The 26,927-nt window shown below is 40.9% G+C and overlaps 1 protein-coding gene across 1 annotated transcript; it reads left to right on the forward strand.

Moving 5' to 3' along the window:
• The first annotated feature begins 12,600 nt into the window (after positions 1-12,600).
• On the forward strand, positions 12,601-15,908 carry LOC117518088 (L-selectin-like). Its single transcript, XM_034179150.1, has 4 exons — positions 12,601-13,087; positions 13,169-13,273; positions 15,336-15,479; positions 15,856-15,908. Exons 1-4 carry the CDS (start codon positions 12,748-12,750, stop codon positions 15,906-15,908), a joined length of 642 nt encoding a protein of 213 aa, XP_034035041.1. The 5' UTR covers positions 12,601-12,747.
• Positions 15,909-26,927: the final 11,019 nt, after the last annotated feature.

Consider the following 26,927-nt stretch of genomic DNA (forward strand, 5'->3'; position numbering starts at 1 on the left):
GATCAACCACAAACAGACCAATGAAGTGAGGAGTGAGCTTGGGAGACTCTGTCTGTAGAGGAATGTCCCGCGAAGAGAGCCACACCTCCTGCCCGGGCTGGTAGACGGGGGCCAGGGCGGGGTGACGGTTGGCATGACGTTCCATCCTCTTTAGCCTGCAGAAGGACAGAACGGGTAGAGCCACAATGTGTGCCGCCTTGGAAAATTGATCCATGATCGTGAGCACCACGATGTTACACTGGAATGGACGTAGTCCTGTGACAAAGTCCAGGCAGACATGGGACCAGGCGGCTTGGCGTGGGAAGCGGATGAAGAAACCCAGCAGGTGGACGATGAAGAGACTTGCCCCAGGCGCAGATGGTACAAGCTTGAACATAGGCACACACGTCCGCCTGGACTGAGGGCCACCAGAAGTGACAACGTACCAGGTCTACAGTTTGGGAAACCCCAGGATGGCAGGCGAGCTTAGACGCATGGCAGAAGGTGAGTACTTCCGATCGAGTTTCTGGCGGAACGAAAAGCCACCCGGGAGGTCCTCTCCAGGATCCGGATGTCTGTCCAAAGCCTCCTGGATGACTCTCTCAACATCCCAGGTAAAGGCCCCCATGACCATGGAACGAGGCAGAATTGGGTCCGACGTGGAGGGGGGATCTGTGAGTTCGAACTGGTGGGATAAGGCGTAAGGTTTTCCATTCTTGGTTCTGGGTCGGTAAGTAAAGTTGAAGTTGAAGTGTCCAAAAACAAGGACCACCTGGACTGACGGGAATTGAGACGTTTGGCTGTTTTTATGTATTCCAGGTTTTTGTGATCTGTCCAAACAGTGAATGGAACTGTGGCCCCCTCCAGCCAGTGTCTCCATTCTGCCAGAGCCTCCTTCACCGCCAGAGGTTCCCGGTTCCAAACATCATAGTTCCTCTCCGCAGGGGTCAGCCGGTGGGAGAAGAAAGCAAAAGGATGGAGTTTGTTGTCTGTGGTGGATCGCTGAGACAGGAAAGCACCAATACCGGAATCGGAGGCATCAACCTCCACAACAAACTGGCGGTCCGGATCAGGTTGGAGCAAGATAGATGCTGTGGAGAACCGGTGTTTAAGGTCCCAGAAGGCTGAGTCAGCTGAGGTGGACCACTGAAACGGGACTTTAGGGGAAGTGAGTGCTGTGAGAGGCGAGGCAACAATACTGAAGTTTTGAATGAATCTGTGATAAAAATTGGCAAAACCAAGAAACTGTTGTAACTGTTTTCAGGATGTCGGGACTGGCCATTGAGTTACAGCTGTGACTTTACTGGGATCTGGCTTAACTGCGTTGGTAGAAATAATGAAACCAAGGAAGGAAATAGTTGACTGATGGAATTCACATTTCTTGGCCTTCACAAACAACCAGTTCTCCAACAACCGCTGGAGTACTAAGCGCACGTGCTTGATGTGTTCACAGAGAGTAGGAGAAAAAATGAGGATGTCGTCAAGATAGATGAAAACAAACCGGTTGAGGAAGTCCCGAAGGACATCACTGACTAGAGCTTGGAAGGTGGCGGGAGCATTTGTGAGACCAATGACCAGATATTCCAAATGTCCAAGAGGAGTGTTGAAGGCAGTCTTCCACTGATCACCCTCCCTAACTCGGACCAGGTGATAGGCATTTCTGAGGTCTAATTTGGAAAAAAATTGAGGTCCCCTGCAGGGGAATGAACGCAGAATCTAAAAGGGGGAGTGGGTACCGATTGCAGACCGTTATGTCATTCAGCCCCCGGAAATCAATGCAGGGGCCCAGTGTACCATCCTTCTTCCCGACAAAGAAGAAGCCTGCCCCCAGAGGGGACGACAAGTGACGTATCAGCCCAGCAGACAAGGAGTCCCGGATACAGGTCTCCATTGCCTCAGGTTCCGGGCGCGACAGATTGTAAAGCCGACTGGCCAGATACTTGGCACCCGGAAGTAAGTCAATGGCGCAGTCATAAGGACGTGCAGAGGGAGTGACAGAGCACAATCCTTGCTGAACACCTCAGCAAGATTGTGATACTCTGTGGGGACTACAGACAGATCAGGAGGTGAAGTGACCTCCTCCCTGACCTTAACAGTGGGCGGAATGGATGATCGAAGACACTCACGGTGGCAGGCCTCGCTCCACTGTGTGACAGACTTGGTCGGCCAATCAATCCGGGGATTGTGTTTGATGACCCAAGGATGACCTAAAACCAGGGGGGACTTGGAAGAAAACACAAAGAACTGGATTGTCTCCCGGTGGTTCCCAGATACCACTAGAATGACCGGTTCCGTTTGATGTGTTATGGCAGGAAGGGGAGTGCCGTCTAAAGCATGCACTGAAAGGGGCGTGTCCAGTGCCACCACCGGGATGCAAGAATTGATTACAACCTTGCGATCCAAAAAATTCCCTTCTGCCCCAGTGTCAATTAATGCAGGAATAGATAAAGAACTGTCATTAAACAAAAGAGTACCTGGGATTTGGGTGCGTCCGGATTGAACACCCGTAAATGTTATCTGGCTCATCCTTAGCCCGGAGTCTAAGGATGAGCATTGGTTTTTGGCAGCACGGGACAAGAACTGCAGATGTGGCCAGTGGCAGCACAATATACGAGGTCTGTTAGAAAACTATCCAACCTTTTTATTTTTTGCAAAAACTATATGGATTTGAATCATGTGCACTTGCATCAGCCAAGCTTGAACCTTCGTGCGCATGCGTGAGTTTTTTCACGCCTGTCGGTTGCGTCATTCGCATATCTGTGTGATCCCCATAGAATCGTCCCTGAAAGCCGTCTGAATCTTCCGAATGGTTTCCACCTGGCTGTCTCTCAGTTTCTGGAAAAATTTGATGCAGCAAAGCTCCAAATCGTTCAGACATTTTCCTCACAATAAAAATCCGAGGAGGGGGGAGGACCACTGCTCACTCAAAGCGTGCTCACAGGCAAATGACGCAACGGACAGGCGTGAAAAAACTCACGCATGCGCACAAAGGTTCAAGCTTGGCTGATGCAAGCACACATGATTCAAATCCATATAGTTTTTGCAAAAAATAAAAAGGTCGGATAGTTTTCTAATAGACCTCATAAACATTCCCCAGCCTCCAGTCTCCACTGGCGCTCCTGTGGTGATAATTTGGCACTGCCTAACTGCATAGGCTCATCAGCAGGGGGAGCTGGAGGTCTGGGAATAGACACAGCAGTGGAGCTTGGGAAAGAAGGGCCCGGTCCAGACCGCGAAGGGATCCGAGCAGCAGCACTCTGGTCAGCCTTCCGGCTTTTCTCTCGCCGACGCTCCCTCAGCCAGTTATCAATAAGGATGGCTAATGACATTAATTGGTCCAGTGATTCTGGTGAATCACGGACCACCAGTTCATCTTTTAATGCCTCCGATAGACCATTAACGAATATGCTTTGCAGTACCGTGGAGTCCCAGCCGACCTCCGCAGTGAGAACCCGGAAGTCGACTGCATAATCTGCAGTGCTCCGCTGCTCCTGCCTCAGGGACAATAACTGCTGGGAAACTAAGTGACGATGTTGGGGGTGATGGAAAACTAACCGAAACTCTTTGGAAAAAAGTGAAAAGGAGTGCAGCAGAGGGGATTCTGTGCTCCAGAGGGCGGTAGCCCACTTGAGGGCCTCCCCCCGGAGCAAGGTGATAATGTAATAAATCTTACTGGGGTCAGTGGAATATTGAGATGGACACTGGAAAAAAACAAAGGAACACTGCATGAGGAAGGAAGAGCATGTATCAACATCACCGGAATATGGTTCTGGATGACAGATAAATGGTTCGGGGACTAAACTGGGGGATGGAACCGAGGTAAGCTTCTCAACGGTAGCGGCTAATGAGGACAATATGGTGTGTGTGTGTGTGTGTGTGTGTGTAACCTGTTGGGAGAGCTCCCGAACATGATCCGACAGTGCAGCAAGTTGTTGTTGTTGCTGACCCAGGAAGGCGCCCTGGGTGGAAAGAGCCTGTTGTAGTTTGTCTGACCCTGCAGAGTCCATGACGTTGGCCAGAAACTTCTGTTATGGATTTGATCCCCAAACACCTGGCTTAGACTCCAATGCAGGGATGCTGAATGGAAAAAGAAAACCAGATTTATTGTACAAGGATTGTACAAGAACAAATGCAATGTGAATGGTGAATACAGTTTTGGAGGTTAGCAGAGGAGACCCGGCCCGCGTTGCGGTGGAAACCGGTGGTCGCAGCCCAAGTGGATCCGGTGTGCAGGTGGAGTTCCAAGGTGTGGAGTTGTGCGTGGTCCGTGGTCCAGGTGGCCCCCAGTGGAGCTGATGGAGAGCGGTGTCACTACAGAGGAGGAGAAACTGTATGAGGGTGGCAGTGTACAATTGCTCAGAACCAAAATAGCACAGGTGTCAAAAAACCAGCAGATAGCAAACAGAGAGTCCAGAAATAACTGCGACGGAACGCAAACAGTAGATTCTATTCAGAAATAGAGAGGCCAGGTACCAGGAGTATCTGGCGCCAATGAGCCGTTGGATCAGGGTTTTTATGGAGGCAGGTTGATTGTAGACAGGTGTGCTCATCAGCTTCCACAAGGAATGCCACCTGGAAAAGAGAGAAAGAGAAAGAGAAAGAGAGAGAGAGAGAGAAAGAGTGAGACAGCAGAGGAGCAGGTACCAGGGCGACACATAACACACACATTTAAATTTGATCTTTGTACTTTAACTGCACACAGATTTAAAATTTGTCTGATCAAATGTTGTCATACAACCTTCTATCATCAATACAGCTTCTGACATACAATTAACAAATCAAATCATCTGAACTGAATTAAATATATTACAAATATCATTGTCTCTGGATTATATTTATCGTTATCAAGGAGTTCACCAACTGGAGCAGGTGCAACGGGCTGGTACCAGTCAGTATAGACAATGTGGGCATTGAGGTGGTCTCCACATACAAGTACCTCGGTGTCCACATTGACAATAGATTGGACTGGTCGGTGCAGGTAAATGCAGCGTATAAAAGGTGACAGAGCAGATTGTTCTTCCTCAGAAGACTGAAATCTGTTGATGTTTGTAGCGATATGCTTTTCCTTTTTTATCAATCTGTTGTGGTCAGCGCTCTATTATTTGCTCTTGTGTGTTGGGAGAACAGCCTGTCTGTTAGGGACAGTAACAGACTGGACAAATTTGTCAAGAAGTGCGTGTCAGTGATGGGGAGGGAGGCGGCCTCTGTGGGTGAACTGGTGGAGTGTAGGTTGAGGTGTATTATGAATTCCGTTATTAACAACAAATCTCATCCTCTACACGACTGCGGTTGCTCAGAAAAGCAACCGCAGTGACAGATTCCTCTCCATGAGATGCAGGACTGAGAGGTATAGAAGATCATTTGTCCTGGCCGCCATGAGACTGTTTAACGCTTCTTGTTAATGTAGTTTTACTTCCATGTGTTTTTATATTTGTCTTATTTGTTGGTATTTTATTGTATGGATGAATTGTGTATGTATGTATGCTCTCGGGTAGATGAATTTCCCCTTACAGGGGATAAATAAAGTATTTATCTATCCATCTATCTCATATCAAACATTAGCACAAAAATGTTTGCTGTAATTGTTCACTTTTTTAAGGAATCCCTCCAAGAAGAAGGAAATACACAACACCAAATTCTATAGATACAAATTACAACACAATTTTTTAAAACTTTAACAAATGCAAAATATGAGTTTGTATTTCAAACAGGTATTTTAAATATATTTATGAGAAATACTGCTTCACATACAATTATTCCCACACGCAGAGCAGGAATGTTTGTTTTAACATCACAGGACATTACTCAGGAATAATCACGGATCCATCCTAAAGCTTAAAAATGATTATCAGTGACCGTCACCTTTACTCCAGGAATCAGCCTAAAACAGAAAAGAGGTTATGCAAAACAGGAAAGAGCATTGTATTATTATTCCTACTGTTTAAGTGTGCCCTGTGCCCCCCGAGTCAGCAGCTTTGGATTAGAGCCGATGACACGATCAGCAAGTTCCCACTGCTCTAATTTAGACAGAGGATGCCACTGAAGATGTCAACAATACTAAATAAACATGTGCCAAGTTCATTATATTCTCAGTCATTTGGTGACAAGGATTATTCAAAACTATTGAAACAATCTTTACCTGGTGGAGGGTTTGAGCATGCCCCCTGCCCCGCCAAAAAACAAACAACAAACAAAAAGACCCCAATAAAATTTTCTGTGGATCCAGATCCAGGATGTTAATTTTTCTTTTATTGAAATAAAATAAAATAAACCTGTCAACATTGTGAGATAGGGCATTTTCATCCATTTCTCATAAACTAACACAAAGACATGTATAGTTGGGGCCAAACGTTTACATACCCTGGCAGAAGTTTAGTTTTCTGGCCATTTATCATAGAATATCAATGATAGCACAAAACCTTTTTCTTTTAAGCTCATGGTTAGTGGTTGGGTGAAGCCATTTATTGGCAAACAACAGTGTTTACTCCAGTGTTTACAACAGAAACTACCCAAATGAACTTGATCAAACGTTTACATACCCCTGTTCGTAATACTGTGTATGCTAAATCTGCATGGAGTAGACAGTTCTCAAAAACTGAATGACTGTGCAAGAAGAAGAGTGAGGAAAGCCACCAAGGCACCCAGACAACCCAGAAGAAGCTATGGGCTTACAGTAGTGTTCAGAATAATAGTGCTATGTGACTAAAAAGATTAATCCAGCTATGAAATTGGGCTATAAGTTAAAAAAAAGTAGAAAAGGGGGTGTTCACAATAATAGTAGTGTGGCATTCAGTCAGTGAGTTCGTCAATTTTGTGGAACAAACAAGTGTGAATCAGGTGTCTCCTATTTAAGGATGAAGCCAGCACCTGTTGAACATGCGTTTCTCTTTAAAAGCCTGAGGAAAATGGGACGTTCAAGACATTGTTCAGAAAAACAGCGTAGTTTGATTAAAAAGTTGATTGGAGAGGGGAAAACGTATACGCAGGTGCAAAAAATTATAGGCTGTTCATCTACAATAATCTCCAATGATCCAATAAAACCAGAGACGCATGGAAGAAAACGGAAAACAACCATCAAAATGGATAGAAGAGTAACCAGAATGGCAAAAGCTCACCCATTGAGCAGCTCCAGGATGATCAAAGACAGTCTGGAGTTACCTGTAAGTGCTGTGGCAGTTAGAAGACGCCTGTGTGAAGCTAATTTATTTTGCAAGATCCCCACAAAGTCCCTCTGTTAAATAAAAGACGTGCAGAAGAGGTTACAATTTGCCAAAGAACACATCAACTGGCCTAAAGAGAAATGGAGGAATATTTTGTGGACTGATGAGAGTAAAATTGTTCTTTTTGGGTCCAAGGGCCGCAGACAGTTTGTGAGATGACCCCCAAACTCTGAATTCAAGCCACAGTTCACAGTGAAGACAGTGAAGCATGGTGGTGCAAGCATCATGATATGGGCATGTTTCTCCTACTATGGTGTTGGGCCTATATATCACATACCAGGTATCATGGATCAGTTTGGATATGTCAAAATACTTGAAGAGGTCATGTTGCCTTATGCTGAAGAGGACATGCCCTTGAAATGGGTGTTTCAACAAGACAATGACCCCAAGCACACTAGTAAACGAGCAAAATCTTGGTTCCAAACCAACAAAATTAATGCCTCGCAGACGTGAAGAAATCATGAAAAACTGTGGTTATACAACTAAATACTAGTTTAGTGATTCACAGGATTGCTAAAAAAGCAGTTTGAACATAATAGTTTTGAGTTTGTAGCATCAGCAGCAGATGCTACTGTTATTGTGAACACCCCCTTTTCTACTTTTTTTTTTTACTAATAGCCCAATTTCATAGCCTTAAGAGTGTGCATATCATGAATGCTTGGTCTTGTTGGATTTGTGAGAATCTACTGGTACCTTGTTTCCCATGTAGCAATAAGAAATATACTCAAAACCTGGATTAATCTTTTTAGTCACATAGCACTACTATTATTCTGAACACTACTGTACGTGGCTGTGATTGGAAAAATTATGCACAGTGCAAGCTTTGCATTTTGTGTCACCAGTTATCCATCTTCATGATGAAGTGGTATAGAGGAGGATTTTTTTTAAAAAGAAGACCTGAAAGTTTAGCTACAAATTGCCAGAAAGTACATCTGAGATGCAAGCCTGGATCTGATCTGTTTTGGTGAAAGAAAATCCTTCTCTGCTCTACTCCACTATGAAGCTAAGAGTAGTGATGCAAAATGCAAAGCTGCTAATCTTAGGCGTTGTCCTTCATCTGAGTGGTCTTCATCCCTCTTCTTCGTGACACTGGTCCTGCCCACATGTGCTGTGGAGTGTTCTTGCTTCCTCTTTCTCATAAAGTGACACCTGTGCCTAAACTGATGGGAAATTGTTTTGGGCCAGAAAACTGCAAACTGAAAGACTGTCAGCAAGTCTCATATTAGCACATCTCAAAATTGCACAATATTCTAACAAACAAGTCTAATCATACCCGTGTATCAAGTTTAGTCTCCTTCTCTGACTGTTTGTGGTCAGTACTGGCATCCTGTTCCATATGCTGTTTGCAACATGTGGATATTTCTCAATGTATCTTCAGGGCCTCACCCAAACAGGGACACATCACATTTACAACACTTTGAAAATGATTATATCAGTAAATCATCTTTATAACAGCATGCTCAGAAACTGAACTACTAAAGCAAAAGCAAATCTTGAAACAAAAGCAAATATAATCATAACCATAACATTCCTTTAATTTGGTACACACAATACACAGTTCAAAAGCATGCAAACATATATTTCACAAGTATTTGAATATATAGATATCATGTAATTAACCTTAGCTATTGATTATGTGTTTAATAAGCATTGATAAACATTGATCACTATGAGCATATGAGTAATATATTCTTCAACAGCAACAAGCTCTATTAATATATAAATGATCACTTCCAAACATAAGAACACACTCAAATATGTAACAATATATTCTTGGCTCAATAAAAGATAAATAATATTATGATGATTCTGAGTGGGGAAAAAGCAGAAATGATTAATGCATATTTAAGCACATTTAGGATATACAAGGTCTGTCCGAAAAGTAACGGACCTTTTTATTTTTTTCAAAAACTATATGGATTTGAATCACGTGTGATTGCATCAGCCAAGTTTGAACCTTCGTGCGCATGCGTGAGTTTTTTCACGCCTGTCGGTTGCGTCATTCGCCTGTGAGCAGGCTTTGTGTGAGCACTGGTCCACCCCCTCATCGTTTTTTTATTGCGAATAAATGTCTGAACGATTTGGAGCTTTGCTGCATCAATTTTTTTCCAGAAACTGTGAGAGACCTCCTGGTGGACACCGTTCGGAAAATTAATATGGCTTTCAGGGACGATTTTATGGGGATTACACAGATTAAGGAGTGATCCAGACGGTTTAAAGACCGCCCACAACTGCTGAGAGCGCGCCACGCTCCGAGCGCCGATCGACAGGCTCAAACCCCGCTGAAACAACCAGATCATTTCCAACGTGAAGGCTTTGTTGATCCGGGACGTCGTCTGACTTTCACAAAAAGGCAGAAGGCGTGGACATCAGCACTTTTTCGGCACATTCCACTGTTACAAGAGTTTTTTTCATGGAAAGAAAAGCGGAGCGACGCGCCACGGAGCCGTTCATTATACGGCACAAAACCACCTCCGCGTTGGTCTCACAGGACAGCTTTCAGGTGGATTTCAGACGGCTGTCGGTTGCTTTTCAGTCGTGTGATTATCCGAGAAATTGAGCATGAGCTGGACATGCCCCAACATGTCCTGTGAGGCTTCATCACGGTGCTGCTTTGCGCCATGCGGCTCCACCGCGACGCGCGGAATTCCTCCGCTCCTCTTTCCATGAAAACTCCTGTAACAGTGGAATGTGCCGTTCATTTCTAAACTGGACGCTGTCTTGATCCGGTATGTCGTCTGACTAGCACAGGAATTGTGAAAAGACGTGGACATCAGCACTTTTTCGGCACACTGAGACAAACATGCGAAGGAGTTCCGCGCGTCGCCGTAATGAACGGCTCCGTCTCGCGTCCCTCTGCTTTTCTTTCCATGAAAAAAACTCTGTATATATATATGTGTATATATATATATATATATATATATATATATATATATATATATATATATATATATATGTGTGTGTGTGTGTGTGTGTGTGTGTGTGTGTGTGTGTGTGTGTGTGTGTGGCACTGAATCATATTGCATGTTAGACATAATGATGTTCTAGACTTTGAAGAAATTTTCTCAAACTCTAATTGAATACATCTGATTCATGGGTGGTTGTGGTGGCAAAAACTGTGCACATGTAAGGAGTTTAATACAGGAAAAATGGTCAAAGAGGCTGTTGCTGAAAATTAACTTTTTTTTTTTCTTTTTTCATTTTAGAAAATCTTAATCAGACTCATAAAATAAAACTATATTGAGCAGATTGAACACAAATTAGAATGTCCGTAGGTTTGCAATTGTAATTTCTGCTGAGTGTCAAAGTGCCCTGGAGCAAGACTGAAAAACTACTCAACCTTTGACAGATTCTCCTTGAACTAAATAAGATGTGAGCACAAAAAAAGATAAATAAATTATAATAATAATCATATAGAATGATAGCATCTTTGCTTAAGTTTTTTAAATTATGCTAAAATTGTTTCTACAGTGCAAGCGGTTAAATGCATCAGAATGCAGTGATCAGACATGCAAAAACACATCAAAATGTTTTTAGACGGATAAGTCTACAATATATTCAAATGGCAATTGTAACATAATAAACTACAAAATGATAGCATGATCAAAATACAATAATGTAATTTTGTGTTTGGAAAAGAAAGAGCTTTCCCCCCACACATTTAAATTTGATCTTTGTACTTTAACTGCACACAGATTTAAAATTTGCATCATCAAATCTTATCATACAACCTTCTATCATCAATACAGCTTCTGACATACAATCAACAAATCAAATCATCTGAATTAAAATTAAATATATTAGGAATATCATTGTCTCTGGATTATATTTATCATCATATCAAATATTAGCACAAAAATGTTTGCTGTAATTGTTCACTTTTTTAAGGAATCCCTCCAAGAAGAAGGAAATACACAACACCAAATTATTTAGATACAAATTACAACACAATTTTTAATTTAATTAACAAATGCGAAATATGATTTTGTATTTCAAACAGGTATTTTAAATATATTTATGAGAAATACTGCTTCACATACAGTTATTCCCACACGCAGAGCAGGAATATTTGTTTTAACATCGCAGGACATTACTCAGGAATAATCACGGATCCATCCTAAAGCTTAAAAATCATTATCAGTGACCGTCACCTTTACTCCAGGAATCAGCCTAAAACAGAAAAGAGGTTATGCAAAACAGGAAAGAGCATTGTATTATTATTCCTACTGTTTAAGTGTGCCCTGTGCCCCCCGAGTCAGCAGCTTTGGATTAGAGCCGATGACACGATCAGCAAGTTCCCACTGCTCTAATTTAGACAGAGGATGCCACTGAAGATGTCAACAATACTAAATAAACATGTGCCAAGTTCATTATATTCTCAGTCATTTGGTGACAAGTATTATTCAAAACTATTGAAACAATCTTTACCTGGTGGAGTGTTTAAGCATGCCCCCTACCCCGCAAAAAACAAACAAACAAAAACAAAAGACTCCAATAAAATTTTGTGTGGATCCAGATCAACGATGTTAATTTTTCTTTAATTAAAATAAAATAAACCTGTCAACATTGTGAGATAGGGCATTTTCATCCATTTCTCATAAAATAACACAAAGACATGTATTAGTGTGTGTATCCAGAGAAAATATGTTGAAGTCAAGTGGTTTTTGAATAGGTCACAGGGTTCAGAGGTCAAGAGGTTAGAAATGAGTTGGGGTTATCAGTACTGAAAGACCTATTGTGCCTTGGTGGAGACATGTGCTAGACATAAATTCCACTCTGAAAAGGAAATTACTATTTCCACAGCATTCTCAACGAAAAAGTTTTGGAAAATTTCATCCATATCATGGATGATTAATATGATTCAAACTACCCAAGCTGATCCAGAACCCCGACACCCAGTAAATAAAATAAATAGAATATTTTATTTTATTTTATTTACCTGACCGGAAAGGCTCGTCATCTCTACCAGAAATGGGTGGTATTTCCCAAAAGGTCTTTTCAGCTATAAAACGTCATTAAATCTGTCATTCAGTCAGTCATGTATTCAAACTGCTGTACAGTAAACATCCAGTTATTCTGTTGTAATGTTGTGACTGGATAAAGTAAGAGCTCAATAAAAGGCGGACACACAGTGAGCTGCTATGAACTCACTGGATCGCTCTTCTTTCATGTTTTAGGTTTACCACAGCAATAAGAAATAGATTTAATATTAGTATTAAGCTGAATTTGTAATATATTACAACATAATTTTGAGTTGGTGGGTAAGTTATTATGTATTTTATTGTTTTTCATGATGATATTCATTCATTTTTATTTTTTTACTTCTGATTATTTTTCTTTGAACAGACATCAGGTGTTTGTCGAGCTTTCTTCTAAATGAAGTGGACCTTAATCCTCCTCCTTGGTGTGTGATCATTTTGAATCTGGTGTGAACGGTCTGCACACCTGGAGATGATGTCACATTAATGTTCCATTTTCAAATTTAACCGTAGGTGCCTTCTGGGCTGAGACCACTGTTGGCTGGACGTACAGTTACTCTACCAAAACTATGAACTGGAAGGAGGCCAGGAAGTGGTGTCAGACCAACTACACAGACATGGTCGTCATCCAAAGCCAGGAGGAGAACAACTACGTGGTCTCCTTGCTGCCCAACAGAACCAGAAGTCCATACTACTGGATTGGAATCACCAAAAGCCACAGGAATGAGACTTGGACCTGGATTGGGAACAACAGCACGTGGATTGGTAATCAGTCATGGGCAGCCAACGAGCCGAACAACAACCACACCACGGAGTTTTGCGTGGAGATCTACGTCAATACTGGGAAAAACCGAGGGAAGTGGAATGACGAGAAATGTGCCAATCTGAAATATGCTGTTTGTTACCAAAGTGAGTAAAGGTGACTTTTATTGAAATGGCTTGTTTCAAAAACGCCAAATGTTTGAGTAGTGCACTCCGTATCCTCCACAGCTCAGTGTAATGCTACATCGTGTGTTAGAGGGAGATGCCAGGAGGCCATAGAAAGCACCACCTGCCACTGTGAAGCAGGATTTGAAGGAGACCGGTGCCAAACAGGTAAGAACAGAGCTGTTTGAATACATTACAAATCAGAAAAGTTGGAATGGTATAGAAAATGCTCAGAAATTTAATAAATAATGTAATTTTTTTAAATGCACATCCCTTCCTGCATTTAAGGTCTGCAACACATGCCAAAAAGTTGGAACATTAAAGCATTTACCACTTTGTAATGTTGCCATTCCGTCTCATAACACTTTTCAGGTGTTTGTCCAATTGTTTGTCCAATTGTTCCTGCAAACAACAGTGTGGGGTCATCAATATTGCATTTTTCTTTTCAAAATTCTCCACACATCATACTCTGAGGCTAGAGAGAGCAGACGGCTGGTGGCACGTACTGGTTTACCAGAACTTAGAAGGCTCAACCCCTCTGTGAAGCTGTCCTGCTGGGCCCATCTCAGAATTTCTCTCTCTGCCTCCTGAATCTCTCCAGCAGAAAGACAGACAAAGAAGAAAGGCAAAGTTAAAATAAGGGTTCTTTTTTGCACAGAAAAGTTTTTAGCAACATTTGTGAATGTAACTCTGTATTGCAGTGATTGACAAAGTTTCCCAAAGTAAGCCTTTGCTCATTTGGTTTTATCAGCTATTGATGAATGACAGTACTTGATGCAGTGCCACCTGAGGAACTGACCTTGCCCTTTACACACTAAAAGGCCTCCAGATTCCTTGAATTTTTAACATTATATACTGTAGAGGGAAAAATATGCAAATTCCTTCCAATCTTTGTTTGACAAACATTATTCTTAAACATTTCAATAATTTTCTCATGCATTTATTGACAAACTGGAGATCTTCTGCCCATCTTAGCTCCTGAAAGACTTTTGTGAACACTGCTTTTGTAACAAATCATGATTTCAATCACCTGTTTCATCACCTGTGTCATCTTCAACTGCTTACGCCAATTAGGGGTCACAGGGGGGAACCTAAAGTCTATCTCAGTAGTCATGGGACATGAGGCGGGGTACATCCTAGATGGGATGCCAGACTGTCGCAGGGCCACATATAGACAAACAAACACAGTCACACCTGCAGGCACACCTACGGACAATTTAAAGTTTCCAATCCACCTAAGCTCCATGTCTTTGGATGTAGGAGGAAGCCGGAGCACCCGGAGAGAACCCACACAAACATGGAGAAAACACGCAAACTCCACCCAGAAAGGCCCCTGGTGGGAATCAAACCCATGACCTTCTTGCTGTGAGGCAACAGTGCTGACCACTAAGTCACCATGCTACCTCATCTATTGACATACAAATAAAAAAGCAAAGTCTCCTCCCTTGTTTTCACTCAGGGTTGCCACAGCCCATCCAAGGGGGATCAGCAGGTTGATTTGGCACAAGATGCCGTTTCCTGATGCAACTCCACATTACATGGAAAAATGTAGTGGGGTGGGGTTTGAACAGGGAACCTTCCACACAGAAGCTAATGGAAATAACATTATGATGATGACGACGATGATGATGATTAATAGTAGTAGTAGAAGTAGTTAGAGTAGCAGTAATATTTTGGCTCATTATCAGCTCTAAATTGCTCCTCTCCCAAAATTTAAAGAACATGTTGCAGGCCTGAAATACAGGATTGGATGTATATTGACAAATGAAATTAAGTTAACCACAAAACATGAGATATCTTGGATTCATACTGTCTGCAATGAAATACAGTAGAAATAATATATATATGTACATTTTCCATACTATCCCACCTTTTTTTATTTGGGATTGTACATATAATCCACACATTAGTGTCAACTCTTTCTGTGCAGATAAATACTTTAAATTTGCCATTATTAGAAATTCACATGGTGATGTGTGAGAATTTGATTATCCCCTTCCTTACTCTGCTGTTCTTTCCAACATTAAATTAATCTTTTGCACTGTATGGTAACTGTTAAGTGTCATCATAAGTGTTGCATCTGTTTCCTGTGTTTCCTGAGTCCAGTCATCAGAATACCAACAATCATCGTGTATTTGCACTAAAATTATCGTACTTCTACAGAAGACGCACATGGTAAAAAGTTACATAATGATACCTTTGTTGAACTTTGACCTGTATTTGCCTGCAGCTGTCAAATGCCCCCCTTTGTCTCAGCCTGATGATGGATACTTTAGTTGCTCTGGAAATCAGACATACAACTCCAGCTGTCGATTCCAGTGCAACCCAGGCTTCATGATGACAGGATCTCCGGAGGTGTTCTGTGGAGACACTGGTGCATGGAGCGGATATATTAATATATACATAGAAATGAACTATCAGTGGTTTCACCACATGACCCTCAAACAGAAAAATAGCAGAGACAGACATGGATGCTTTATAAAATTGTTTTTTCACAACAGATTAAATTTTCCCAAAGTAATCCCTTGCCCATGTGGCTATATCAGCTATTGATGAATGACAGGTCTTGATGCAGTGCCATCTGAGGAATCAGAGATCATGGGTATTCATCTTGAACTTGACATTTACACATTAAAATTCCTCCAAATTCCTTAAAATTTTTAACAATATTATGCACTGTAGAGAGAGTAATATGCAAATTCCTTACAATCTTTCTCTGAGAAATATTGTTCTTAAACATTTGTTTCCAGTGGTGAAGGTTCCCCATTCAAACCCACTCCAATCACCTGATGACATCACCTAACTGAAATGACATTATTATTATTATTATTATTATCATTAGCAGTAGTAGAAGTAGTTCAATTCATTTTCATTTATATAGCGCCAAATCACAACAGAGTTGCCTCAAGGCGCTTCACACAAGTAAGTTCTAACCTTACAAATCCCCAGAGCAACAGTGGTAAGGAAAAACTCCCTCTCAGGAAGAAACCTCAAGCAGACCAGACTCAAAGGGGTGACCCTCTGCTTGGGCCATGCTACAGACATAAATTACAGAACAATTCACAAAACGAATATACAGGAAATGCTGTTGGTGCACAGGACAGGAGGGTCTCCAGCACAAATACCACACCCATCTCTGGATGGAGCTGCACCTTAAACAGAGAGAAAAACAGAATCAGGCATCAGAAAGACATGAAATACTGTATAATTTCTCAGCATTAAACAGCAAGAAAAACAGGAAATACTAAGGTGATCGCTGGCCACTAGCCCAAAGCTTTACTAAAAGACCCAGAATTTAGGTAAAGTTGAGGCCGCGGCACGCTCCTTTCCTAATAAAATGAATTAAAAGAGTAAAAAGCATAGAACTATACTATGCCAGTATGCTAGCCATACATAAGGGAAAATAAGTGCGTCTTAAGTCTGGACTTGAGAGTCTCCACAGAATCTGACTGTTTTATTGATGCAGGGAGATCATTCCACAGAACAGGGCCATGATAAGAGAAAGCTCTATGACCCGCAGACTTCTTATTCACCCTAGGGACACAAAGTACAACACCAATTCCAATGAAGTTGGGACATTGTGTAAAATGTAAATAAAACAGAATATGATTTGCAAATCTTCCAACGTATATCCACTTAAATACACCACAAAGACAAGATATTTAATGTTCAAACTGATAAACTTTATTGTTTTTGTGTAAATATTTGCTCATTTTGAAATGGATGCCTGCAACACGTTTCAAAAAAGCTGGGACAGTGGTATGTTTACCACTGTGTTACATCACCTTTCCTTCTAACAACACTCAATAAGTGTTTGAGAACTGAGGACACTAATTGTTGAAGCTTTGTAGGTGGAATTCTTTCCCATTCTTGCATGATGTATGACTTCACTTGTTCAACAGTCCGGGGTCTCCGTTGTTGTATTTTGCGCTTCATAATGCGCCACACATTTTCAATGGGCGACACGTCTGGACTGCAGGCAGGCCAGTCTAGTACCTGCACTCTTTTACTACTAAGCCATGCTGCTGTAACATGTGCAGAATGTGTCTTGGCATTGTCTTGCTGAAATAAGCAGGGACGTCCCTGAAAAAGACGTTGCTTGGATGGCAGCATGTGTTGCTCCAAAACCCGGATGTAACTTTCAGGTTTGATGGTGCCATCACAGATGTGTAAGTTGCCCATGCCATGGGCACTAACACACCCCCATGCCATCACAAATCATGGTTTTTGAACTTTGCGCTGGTAACAATCTGGATGGTCTTTTTCCTCTTTTGTCCGAAGGACACGATGTCCATGATTTCCGAAAACAATTTGAAATGTGGAATCATCAGACCACAGCACACTTTTCCACTTTGCATCTGTCCATTTCAAATGAGCTCGGGCCCAGAGAAGGCGGCAGTGTTTCTGGATTTTGTTGTGCCGCCTGAGCAATCGAAGGTCAAGGGCATTCAATGTTGGTTTTCGGCCTTGCCGCTTATGTGTAGAAAGTTCTCCAGATTTTATGAATCTTCTGATTATATTATGGACTGTAGATGATGGAATCCCTAAATTCCTTGCAATTGAATGTTGAGAAACATTGTTCTTAAACTGTTGGACTATTTTTTTTCACACAGCTGTTCATAAAGTGGTGATCCTTGCCCCATGTTTGCTTGTGAATGGCTGAGCCTTTTGGGGATGCTCCTTTTTTACCCAATCATGACACTCACCTGTTTCCAATCAGGTGTTGCTTGAGCATTCATCATCTTTCCCAGTCTTTTGTTGTCCTGTCCCAACTTTTTTGAAACGTGTTGCAGACATCCATTTCAAAATGAGAAAATATTTGCACAAAAACAATAAAGTTTATCAGTTTGAACATTAAATCTCTTTGTGGTGTATTCAACTGAATATAGGTTGAAGAGGATTTGAAAATCATTGTTTTCTGTTTTTAATTCACATTTTACACAACGTCCCAACTTCATTGGAATTGGGGTTGTAGTCCTGCACCCTGAGAACGCAAAGCCCGGGCCGGTACTTAAGGTTTAATTAGGTCAGCTAGGTAGGGAGGTGCCAGCCCGTGAACAATTTTATAGGCTAGTAGCAGAACCTTAAAATCTGATCTCACTGGGACAGGAAGCCAGTGAAGACTAGTAGTAGCAGTAGTAGTAGCAGCAGTAGCAATCATTGTTATTGTCGTAGTAGTTGTATTTTATCTCATTATTTGGCCTAAATTTCCCCGTCCCAACTTTTTAAAGAATGTGTTGCAGGCCTGAAATGCAGGAGTGGTTTTTTTGCACTGTATGGTAACTGTTAAGTGTCATCATAAGTGTTGCATCTGTTTCCTGTCTTTCTTGAGACCAGTCATCAGAATATCAACAATCATTATGTATTAGCACTAAAAATATCATACTTCTACAGAAGACGCACATTATAATAAGTTACATAATGATACCATTGTTGAACTTTGACCTGTATTTGCCTGCAGCTGTCAAATGCCCCCCTTTGTCTCAGTCTGATGATGGATACTTTAGTTGCTCTGGAAATCAGACGTACAACTCCAGCTGTCGCTTCCAGTGCAACCCAGGCTTCATGATGACAGGATCTCCGGAGGTGTTCTGTGGAGACACTGGTGCATGGAGCGGACCGCAGCCTGTTTGCACAAGTAATATATTTATATATACATAGAAATGAACTATCAGTGGTTTCACCACATGACCCTCAAACAGAATAATAGCAGAGACAGACATGGATGTTCTGTAAAATTGTCTTTTCACAAGATTATTGTTCTTTAAAGGGGCCATACTATGCAAAATCTATTTTTACCTACCTTTTGCACTCAGTGGTTGGGGCTTCAGGTTAAGCATCCTAAAGTCCCACAATTCTATGACTTTGAATCTAGAAACCTCCCTGCTTTATGCAAAATTTAATCCTGATATTACTCATTTTAGTGTTAACACACTACAGGTTTAATGCACCATTTAATCTATTTACATGGAAGGCTTAATGAAAATGAACACATAACTGTGATGTACACATGGTGTTTGCACTGTTTCAGCCTTGAACGTACAGTACTGTACAATACTGAGAACTGAAATAAGGTTTTTGTCCTCTGAGCTGACTGATACATTCCACACCTATCTACATCAGCACAGTCTCAGTCCACCCAGCTGTAAATGAGTACCAGCCGTGGCTGGGTAAGTAACTGCAGTGGACGGGTGTCCTGTCAGCACCAAGAGGCCTGAGGGCCTTTAGAACTTACTTATTTCTATTCCTGTGGAGAAGGAGAAAAAGCAAGCTCCAATGGCACTGAGGGACAAGGAGGCATTTGCTAGAGGAATCTGGCAGCAGGTGACACTTCTTTGAAACTTGTTGCAGGCATCCATTTCAAAATGAGCAAATATTTGCACAAAAACAATAAAGTTTATTAGTTTGAACATTAATATCTTGTCTTTGTGGTGTATTCAGTTGAATATAGGTTGAAGAGGATTTGCAAATCATTGTATTCTGTTTTATTTACATTTTACACAACGTCCCAACTTCATTGGAATTGGGGTTGTAAGTTACATAATATACCATTGTTGAACTCTGACCTGTATTTGCCTGCAGCTGTCAAATGCCCCCCTTTGTCTCAGCCTGATGATGGATACTTTAGTTGCTCTGGAAATCAGACATACAACTCCAGCTGTCGATTCCAGTGCAACCCAGGCTTCATGATGACAGGATCTCCGGAGGTGTTCTGTGGAGACACTGGGGCCTGGAGCAGACCGCGGCCTGTTTGCACAAGTAATTTACACACACACACACATATATATACTCAACAAAATTGTGGACAGTCTAAGGCACACCTGTGCACTAATCATGGTGTCTAATCAGCATCTTGATATGGCACACCTGTGAGGTGGGATGGATTATCTCAGCAAAAAAGAAGTGCTCACTATCACAGATTTAGACTGGTTTGTGAACAATATTTGAGGGAAATGGTGATATTGTGTATGTGGAAAAAGTTTTAGATCTTTGAGTTCATCTCATACAAAATGGGAGCAAAACCAAAAGTGTTGCGATTATATTTTTGTTGAGCTGCCAAAAATTATGGAATCACCGGCCTCGGAGGATGTTCATTCAGTTGTTTAATTTTGTAGAAAAAAAGCAGATCACACACATGACACAAAACTAAAGTCATTTCAAATGGCAACTTTCTGGCTTTAAGAAACACTATAAGAAATCAAGAAAAAAAGATTGTGCCAGTCAGTAATGGTTACTTTTTTAGACCAAGCAGAGGAAAAAAAAATATGGAATCACTCAATTCTGAGGAAAAAATTATGGAATCACCCTGTAAATTTTCATTCCCAAAAGCAATCGTGGACTATGGATGACTGGATGAAAGTGATATTCAGTGATGAATCTCAAATCTGCATTGGGCAACGTGATGATGCTGGAACTTTTGTTTGGTGCCGTTCCAATGAGATTTATAAAGATGACTGCCTGAAGAGAACATGTAAATTTCCACAGTCATTGATGATATGGGGCTGCATGTCAGGTAAAGGCACTGGGGAGATGGCTGTCATTACATCATCAATAAATGCACAAGTTTATGTTGATATTTTGGACAATTGAAAGGATGTTTGGGGATGATGAAATCATTTTTCAAGATGATAATGCATCTTGCCATAGAGCAAAAACTGTGAAAACGTTCCTTGCAAAAAGACACATAGGGTCAATGTCAACGAGCAGATCTGATTTGATGCAGGTGTTAATTTGGGGGATGGAAATTTACAGGGTGATTCCATAATTTATTCCTCAGAATTGAGTGATTCCATATTTTTTTCCTCTGCTTGGTCTAAAAAAGTAACTGTTACTGACTGCCACAATCTTTTTTTCTTGATTTCTTATAGTGTTTCTTAAATCCAGAAAGTTGCCATTTGAAATGACTTTAGTTTTGTGTCATGTCTGTGATCTGCTTTTTTTCTACAAAATTAAACAACTGAATGAACATCCTCCGAGGCTGGTGATTCCATAATTTTTGCCAGGGGTTGTATATAAATCTATAAGTGGTTTCCCCACCTGTGACAGACTTGCGTCCTGTCCTGGATGTACCCCGCCTCGCGCTCTATGACTGCTCGGATAGGCTCCAGCCCCCCGCAACCCTTAATTGGACTAAGTGGTTGAAGATGAGTGTGTGTGGTTTCCCCACATCTGCCCCATGCTGCTAGGCGCCTCGGCTGGCGCCTAGCAGCTGACTTAGAACTGGTGCAGACCAGGGGAATCCGACTGTTTAATTACAGACAATAAAATTGTTTTTCACAACAGATTATTGTTCTTTAAAGAGGTCACATTGTGCAAAATCTATTTTTAGCTACTTTTTGGATTTCCAAGTGGTTGGGACTTTGGGTTAAGCATCCTTAAGTCCCACAATTCATAAATTTGGATCTAGAAACCTCCCTGATTTATGTAAAATTGAATCCTAATATTACTCATTTTAACATTTTGTTACGCACATCACAAAATTCCATATTTGAAGTCCTATTTGCTCTGTAAGAGACACCCACAGACTCTGCTTGTATTCTCTTTGACATATCCACATTTAGTGAGAGAGAGCTGGAGAAACATCCCCTTGTGTAGATAGGGGAGTTAGAATGGCATGCAGCAGCTCCTTTCCATTTAAAGCGATAGACACAGGAACAGGTAGTTTTTGCAGACAAGAAAATGGGTGATTTTAGCATCACAGAGTCTGTGGGGAATTTGTGGTTGGTGTCAACACACATGGTGGTATGCAAGGTTTGAAAATGTGGGGAACCACCGCCTTAAAATAATAGTACCATAACAGAAATATAATGCTTGAATATTATTATTACAACCTGCAAAGCCAATTAGGTTTTCATTTAATTTCCAGAAGTTGATTTTTGCAAACTAAGAAATCCTGTTATCACAATCTGTTAATACCATTATCAACTGCAGTAGTAATACTCGACATAGGATTAAAAGGATATAAATGTCTTTCCTTAGGTTACAAACAGGCTTTGTTAGCTGTGGCTGGGTGTGGCGCCTTATCAGCCGTCTGCTGTGTGTGTTTTTGCTGGATGAGGCACAGGAGACATAAGTATGCCTCAGGTAATATGAAGCACATGATTTAAAACAAGACTTATCCTGCAGTTTATAGCAATGGAACTCCATCTCTTTGTTCATGTCTCACAGGAAGAAAACTTGCACAACTAAGGTGAGTACTGACGTCTGTTACTTTACAAATCAGCCCCACTCACTCTGTGCAGCAGTATAGTGAATGATTGAAAATTAGTTTAAAAAATATTCAAGGTGTAATATGACTTCTGTCCTTTATAATATAACATCAGCTTTAATGGTAATATGATTTTTTTTTTTAATTTACTCTGACTTTTATGAACAAAAGAAGTAATGTTCATTTACTTACTTGCACTTAATAGGCAGCCTGAAGATGGGACGAGTCCATCCACTGAGACACAGGGATGAAAATCGACTGGATCTTTACTGAGCTATAATTTGGTATAAATACACCACGTGTAAAGTGGCTGCATGCCAATAGGAGTCAGTTCCTATGTATATATAAAGGCTGCCATCATTTACATTGAGATAAATTAAATAAATCATTTGAAGTGACCCATGCTTTGTGACTATCTGTGTGCATGTGGAGCATCAGAAGTGATCAATTTCTGCCCTTCTTAACAGGAAGTTTTGGTAAAAGTGGTTTTACAAAATGTGGTATTGATTTGTTGCCTATATGACAACATTCTTTTGATTTTGGAGAAGCTGGTGTCCTGTACATTGTGTACCCCGCCTCCTGCCCTATGACGTCTAGGTTAGGGTCCAGCCCCTCAAGACCCTTGACTGGCACAAACCGGTATAGAAAATGAACGAATGAATGAATGAGTTTAAAGTCAACTCAAATGGGAACGTGTAAAACGCCAACACAATGTGAGTGAAAAGGATCATAGTGGACAGGTACTTTGCACATGAAAGCTGCACTGATTTTATGCAGCAAAATCAACGTATAACTACATAAGTCTAGACTGTGTACTTTAAAGAGGAACTATGCAACATTTTTACCTTAATTTTACAGTTTGGGAGCAATTGTAAGTGCTAAATTACTTGTTTTGGGGAGAATGGAGCTTTTTCCTCGCCTTGTAGCAGAAAACCAGCCTTGCAACTTTCGGTATGCTGACCCGGTGCAACAGTATATGTCCCCCCACTGGGGGGGGGAAGCTATCCAGGGGGGAAGATATACTGTTACACCGGTGTCCTTTAAATGAGAGTCTCAGGTCTCATAAGAAACATGAACTGCTTTACGGCACTACGACAATACATACACACCTCCCTATCAAGGCATCAGCAAGCTAGCAGCTATAAGAACATGCCAACGAAGACTTTATTTCTTACATGTTCATTGTCATGATGGAGCTAGCGAATAAGCAAAAAACACTGTCAGAGGAAGCTAGGAAGAGGAAAAAAAGCACGTGAACAAGCGAGGGATTGCACACAGGTCAACCTTGGTTGGGTTTTCTTGGAATAGTGAGAGCTGAAAGATAAAGAACAGATGCAGACCTGCCGTTCTTGTAGCTGCACTTGTAAATATACTGAGATGAACGCTCTGTTCTCTATGTAGTTCTGTGTATTGTTGCTCTACAAACTGCGTTTGCCAGTTCCGATGAGTGCTGGTGAATTTTTATGACAGTTTTGTGACACAGAGCTTGTATGTACTCCCGACCTGTAGGGGGAGCTCTGTAGAGAAGAATGCGACCAAAAAAATGTGACAAAACGATGAAAAACTGACCAGAGCTGCATAGTTTTCTTTAAATGTTGGTTGAACAATCAATGTAACAAGAGAAGTGCAGGCATTCACTGCAATGAATCACATTTTGTTTCTCTTGAATTTGTGCATGAAAAGCCTCATTAACCACAGATGCATGCATTTAATGCTGCATATAAAAAATGAATAAACTGAACTGAATTGAATACAACAAGAAGAAGATTGTGCCGCAGCTTCGAGAAAATATTAAACATATGGCTTGGCGCTCTACTGAGTGCTCTTCCGGTTCGATCCAGGCTAGGATTGTTACCAATTTTATGTTCCCACAGACGGGTCTTATCCTTTCGACTCTTCCTGCCATGTACATTGTGAACTTGTCTTTCATTTGGTCATCGCTCTGCCAAACCAACATGTTCCCCTCTGCCTCAGTGGAGCCACTAAGAAATGTAAAAAAAATAAAAATTTCCAAGATCAAAGTTACAAGGAAAATCTTCATATCCTGACATTGTTAAACAGTGTTCACATCAGTCAGGACAAACAAACACCGTGCTGTCTCACTGGACAGGACATGTTATGACCTAAAGATACAGAGGCTGCAGCTCTCTGAAACCATAATTGCAGAAATATCTGACTCCGTCAGGTTACTTCAGACTCATCTAGAATTGGTGATTTTCAGCCTGACTGGGCATGTATCATTTTACCTTTTTTTTTTTTTAAACTGGTTTTTATATTATTTTTGTTTTATATTTTGTGTGTGTGTATGTTTTTTTTTTTTTACCTCATGAGACAGTTCTATTATCAGACTACAGAGGTTACAAACTGCCTAATCCCGGTGTCGCCAACCAAACGGTCCCACTAAAAATCGGTCCCCCCTGATGATGCGGTTCACGGATTAACACCTCGTTTCTGCTTCAAACTTCACTCCAGTCATCATCTATCTCAGCGACAGATATCTGAAGCTTTTGTACAACCATCATTTCCATATAAATTCAGCATTATTTCATCAAAAAGGCGGCAGAAGCGATCAGAGTGCAGTGGCTAAACGAGCTGCTAGCTGATGCGTTCACTGAGCGTCGGCCTTTTAAAAGCATCACGGAATTTCATCGAGTTTATGCTTAAAACTTACTTTAGAATCATTTAAGAGGTTTTACCTTTATCATCTGATGGTTAATAATCCCATTAATCCATTTGATTGCTTTGGGTGAAGAGACTCTGTTTTTTTTGTTTTTTTTTCTTCAATATTTATTTCATTCATTTAAAAGAAAAACAGAAAAAGCAGAAATGAATATTACAAGACAGTGAATGAAAAGGAGCAGAGGGAAGAACAAGTCTTATATTTTCTGCCCCTTTTTACAATACAATCTTTCAATTTTAAGCATCATTATTCAACATTATTTAACAGATTACATTTTTTGACTTTGTCACATACCACTGACTTACTTCATAATTTTAGCCATTATTTAAAAGATTACATTTTTAACAGGTTACATTTTAGACTCAAAACATTTTAGACATTATTAACAGATTACATTTGAGACTTTATCACAACCCACTGACTTATTTCATAGTTTCATACTTACTTAATACATCTAGTTTAATACGTTTTTTAAATAATTTAAGCGACCTTGATTCTTTGATTTCTTTGTTGAGGTTGTTCCAGAATTTTACACCATTCACTGCAATACTCCGTTCCTTTACTTTGGTTCTGAATCTTGTTTTTTTAAAGACTTCTATTCCTTTCAAATTATAACTACTTACTCTTTTTCAAACATATTTTGAATGTTTATTGGTAAGGTATTTTTATTAGCTTGGTGCATTGTTTGTAATATTTTCAAATCAAGAGACTCTGTTTCAGACATGCTGCTGTGGTCCGAAATGACAGATGCAAAAGGTGGACCGTTCGGTCTGCAACACCAGTTCCTGCGTGACACTGACCGGGATCAGAGTGAAGTGTCCGCCTGTTTCACCACACAGACACGACCCACTCCACTCTCTTCAGGAATCTACCCCTAATCAGGATTCCCGGACTACTTTCAAATTCAGACACTGCACACTCAAAGTGGTGTTTATTCCAATTCAACAAACCATAAACAACTTGAATTACTTTACTTTAGTAATTTAATTTAGGACCTAAATGAACTATGCTCCTTGCTCCTTCAGTCTCTGACCTCTCACATCAAACAATGTGAAGATTTGATTCCATTTAATAATCTACATTACAAATTCTTTTAGATCTCGTCAAACAACATCATGGCAAGGCAAAAAAAAAAAAAAAAAAACGAGTTTGCACTTACCAGCATTGTTATGTTCAGATCCTGTTTGTGAGGCCAATCTGTTGTGGAATTTTCATGATGAAGCCAGCAGAGGAGTCAGACCAGCGAGCAAGGACCACCAGGAATCTGAATACAACATAGAGAGAAAGATGTAGTTGCAGTTTAAGCACATTAACAGATATATCTGGAGAGACTCCCAACAGACATGCAAGCAAACATAACAGAGTCTTCTGGTCTGAGAAACTCCCCGCGCCGTCTTAAGGACCCGTTTTAGTAAAAAAAAACCATAATACAGATGTGGCCTTCAGTTAGCGTGTTAGCTGGCCTGTTCTATCAACAGGCCAGAAGGCGATGGATGACCTTGGCCCACTATGCAGACATGGGGAACAGAAATTTTTCACCGACAATTATAATCATCATGACACAAGACTAACTGATGTCTTGTGTCTGTATCAATCTTTTAGAGGACCTATTTTTCAAAAGATGGTTTTCTCTGAATTTTAAGTGTTTTATACTAAACATCCCTGTAAATTCCCTGTTTCTCTGTGTAGGCACTCTTATTTGATAAGCAGAATTTAGACGTCTCTGACAAACACTGCAGAATTTAATATTTGCAATAAGTCCTTCAATCTGCTCTCTATGAAACATTAACCATACAGCCTGTGGGAAAGACACACACATACACTCTATCGCAGAAGAGAGAGGGGGAAGGACAAGCAGCAGTTCCTTACCACCTCAGACATTAGAACTCAAAGCCCAGAATGACGCCGCAGTTGACTTAACAGGATCCCAGTCA

Source organism: Thalassophryne amazonica, chromosome 10 (assembly GCF_902500255.1).
Source record: "Thalassophryne amazonica chromosome 10, fThaAma1.1, whole genome shotgun sequence".
Lineage (NCBI taxonomy): Eukaryota > Metazoa > Chordata > Actinopteri > Batrachoidiformes > Batrachoididae > Thalassophryne > Thalassophryne amazonica.

Bases quoted from the DNA above. Each gene is read 5' to 3' on its own strand.
- LOC117518088 (XM_034179150.1), top strand. From the start codon at position 12,748: ATGAACTGGAAGGAGGCCAGGAAGTGGTGTCAGACCAACTACACAGAC. The intron at 13,088-13,168 runs GTGAGTAAAGGT...TATCCTCCACAG, and splicing joins ATATGCTGTTTGTTACCAAA to CTCAGTGTAATGCTACATCG. The intron at 15,480-15,855 runs GTGCATGGAGCG...ATTTGTTTCCAG, and splicing joins GGTGTTCTGTGGAGACACTG to TGGTGAAGGTTCCCCATTCA.